The 2896-nt window shown below is 37.9% G+C and overlaps 1 protein-coding gene across 4 annotated transcripts in view; it reads right to left on the minus strand.

Moving 5' to 3' along the window:
• SLC12A1 (solute carrier family 12 member 1) overlaps positions 1-2896 on the minus strand; it is an 80845-nt gene that overhangs the window by 41312 nt on the left and 36637 nt on the right. For all 4 annotated transcript variants that reach the window (XM_019504184.1, XM_019504186.1, XM_019504185.1 and 1 more), the window contains one exon: positions 2577-2704. In XM_019504184.1, the coding sequence (XP_019359729.1) occupies positions 2577-2704 (128 nt within the window). The remainder of the gene's footprint in view (positions 1-2576; positions 2705-2896) is intronic.

The following is a 2896-nucleotide window of genomic DNA, read 5'->3' on the forward strand; positions in this document are numbered from 1 at the left end:
TAGGATCTGTGGAGGGGGCTTTCTCTCCCACCTAGGAACAGGGGCTGTTTTTAGCCTCCAACCCCCCACCCCAAAACAAACAACCCCCATATCCCACCTGTCCCTCCCTCCACCCCAACTTACTTCAAAGCCCCAAGAACAAGCTCCCTCCACTGCCTTCCCCCCATTCTGAAAACAGTGTGGACTGGCAGAGAGCTCTGGCCATTGCCATGGGAACCTGGCAGCAGGCTCCCAGCCCACAGCTGGATTCCCCTCCCCCTTGGAACCAAGAGTGAACTTCTGTTTGGTTTTGGGTAACGCTGTAACTCAGATAGCTTTGCAAAAATCATTCTGAGTTACAGCTGGAAGCTGCACTTCTGTCTGCACTCTCATGCAACGAGGGGTCAGATTTTCACCCAATCAGCCATTTTTTAAGCTGTCTGTAGCCGTGTAAGTTCTGCACCTGGGTGAACTAAGATCAAATTGCTATTTTTAATGTGATCTAACCTCCCCCTAACTTCCCTGAACATCTGTATGTACCCTTAGATCTGCACAAGGATCTTGCCTCTCTAGCATGGAGATGGGAGTAGATATTACTATGGCATTATCCCCTGACCTTGCAGGCTATGTGGGGGGACTTGCAGGCTATGTATATATGGTTATGCAGACTTGCAGGCTATGTGTATATGGTTATGCCATACTGGAAGAATCCTCAGCTGTCTAGTTATGGCAGTTTTAAGTCCCCTTTGCACTAGCAGAGCAGTCATCTTTACCCCCTACCCCAAACTACCCATCTAATTCTTTGAGTCAGCTGACAGCTTTCTCAAGAGAGAATGTTATTGCTGTTGGAAACTAATCATCAATAGCCATGTCTAAAGTGAGCTACCTCTTTCCAGACTGTTTTTCTTTTTAATTTAGATGATTCAATAAAAGTATGATATGTGTTATTGCTGGAAGGGGCCATTCTGTTGGGTCAGCATTTCTTCTATAAACAGTATCTTGAAATGACACCAGTACTGTTCACGCTTCTGTGAATAACGGCTGCAAGGCTTTCGATTGCACATTCTAACTTTTTACGGGATTTAAATACCATCAAAAATTCTTGCAGGCTATAACTTGGTGTTTATTTGTTCAGTCTAAAAAGTAATTTTTGTTAATTTTCTTTTAAATTCATTTAGTCACTTAGCTAGTTTAGGAGGCATGGAATGGAATGCTGTATATTTTCATTTTCAGGGTCTGTGTATAATTTGTAGGTATTGGACTGCTTTGGTTTTCCAACCAAAATCAAAAGGTCATTGTATTTAATATGGATGATTGAATTAATAGCATTAACTATTATCAAAAAAAAATGAATGGGGATAAACACTGAACCCCACCCCCAAACAAATCAGCTCAGTTACAAAGGAATCTTTAACCCCAGCTTATGATAGGTTTTAATGGACTCCGTTTTAGTGTATGGGAGACAACTAGCCATTGCACTGTAATCTTAGGTTTTAGGCTATAATCTTAAAAAATAAATATAATCAGAAGAATATATACTACCCTTATCCTGTTAAAGCCTAATCTAAAGCACTGGCAGCAAAATCTAGTGTGCCTTAGCTGCACTAACCCAATGAGGAGCACTAGGGGCTGAATCTTGGCCTTTTCTAACATTGAAAATTAACATTCATGAACTTGTGTGGAGCTGAGCTAGGTATGTATAGAGCTGTGGCATTAACTGTGCCACTGTGGCTATCTTTCAGTACCTGATCAGTACCTGACTGCTGATGATTCACACATACTCTACAGATTACCGGGTTATGTTTTTGATGTTCCTTGAATACTACGGGGAAGTGAATAGCTTCAGAAATATTGGGAGTGTTTCACCAAGTGGTTTGCAAACCTTCAAAAGCTCAAAATGAGCTGAACTTTGTCTTTAGCTAAAAGAGTTCAATCATATCTAAATATTAGGTTAATATTAAATATTAATATAATTTTAATATAAAGTATGAAAACTAGAGGTCATTCAGAGTGAAAGTTAAACGCTTTCCTTAATTGATCAGTTTGCCTAGATATTGGACACATTACGTAAAGAGCAATAGGCTCATGTAATTGATACATTGCAAGGGAAGTGGGCACATGGAAGGGTTTAGTCTCCTATTGATTCTCCCATAAGTCTTTCTTTAGCATATTCTTTTAATTTCTTTGCTTTTATGAGTAAAAACTTGTGGGTTTTCAGTATACTTTTTCAGTATAAAAAGCAAAGAAATACTAATGGGAATTACACAACTAATTTTCATGTACAACATACTGATAATAGATTCAGTAATATTACGTTGTTATAGGTTATTGAAACACCCCTTTTAAATTCCATAGTTTACATTCTGTAAACCAAATTTTAAAATAAATCATTTTGTGTACATAGCTGCATTGTATAAGAAGGAAAATGTGAACTGATGTGCTTAGATAATAAAACAAATATTTAAAAATGAGAGTTTTGCCTTATGGAATTAGTTGTGTATTTAAAGTGAGTCTAGTATTGATTGATAATTTCTTTTCTTGTTCATTCTTACTCATCTATAACAAAACCAGTATTATAATGTAAATGAAATTCATACTTCTAGGTCTCCTGAGATATTGGCCCCTGCAAGAATGCCAGTAGCAGCTGGGAAAAAAATGGCAAAGACCGAGAAAAATCCTTCTCCATCTCTGAAACCTGGTCCAAAGTTTTCTGCAAATATTGAAGCTGCAAATACAGATGAAAATGAAACCAGGATGGAAAATGAAACATAACACAAGTACTTTATTCTCAAATTAGGTGATGAAGAAGGTAAATTAATTCTTCTTTCACCTCTGGGTTCAAATATGTCTTCTATCGTAAGTGAACTGAAAGTGAAGTGAATTTGATCATTTCAGTCTAGTCTCCAGCAAGGCTACA

This window comes from Gavialis gangeticus, unplaced genomic scaffold (assembly GCF_001723915.1).
Source record: "Gavialis gangeticus isolate Ggan-Ray unplaced genomic scaffold, GavGan_comp1, whole genome shotgun sequence".
In the NCBI taxonomy this organism is placed as follows: Eukaryota; Metazoa; Chordata; order Crocodylia; family Gavialidae; genus Gavialis; species Gavialis gangeticus.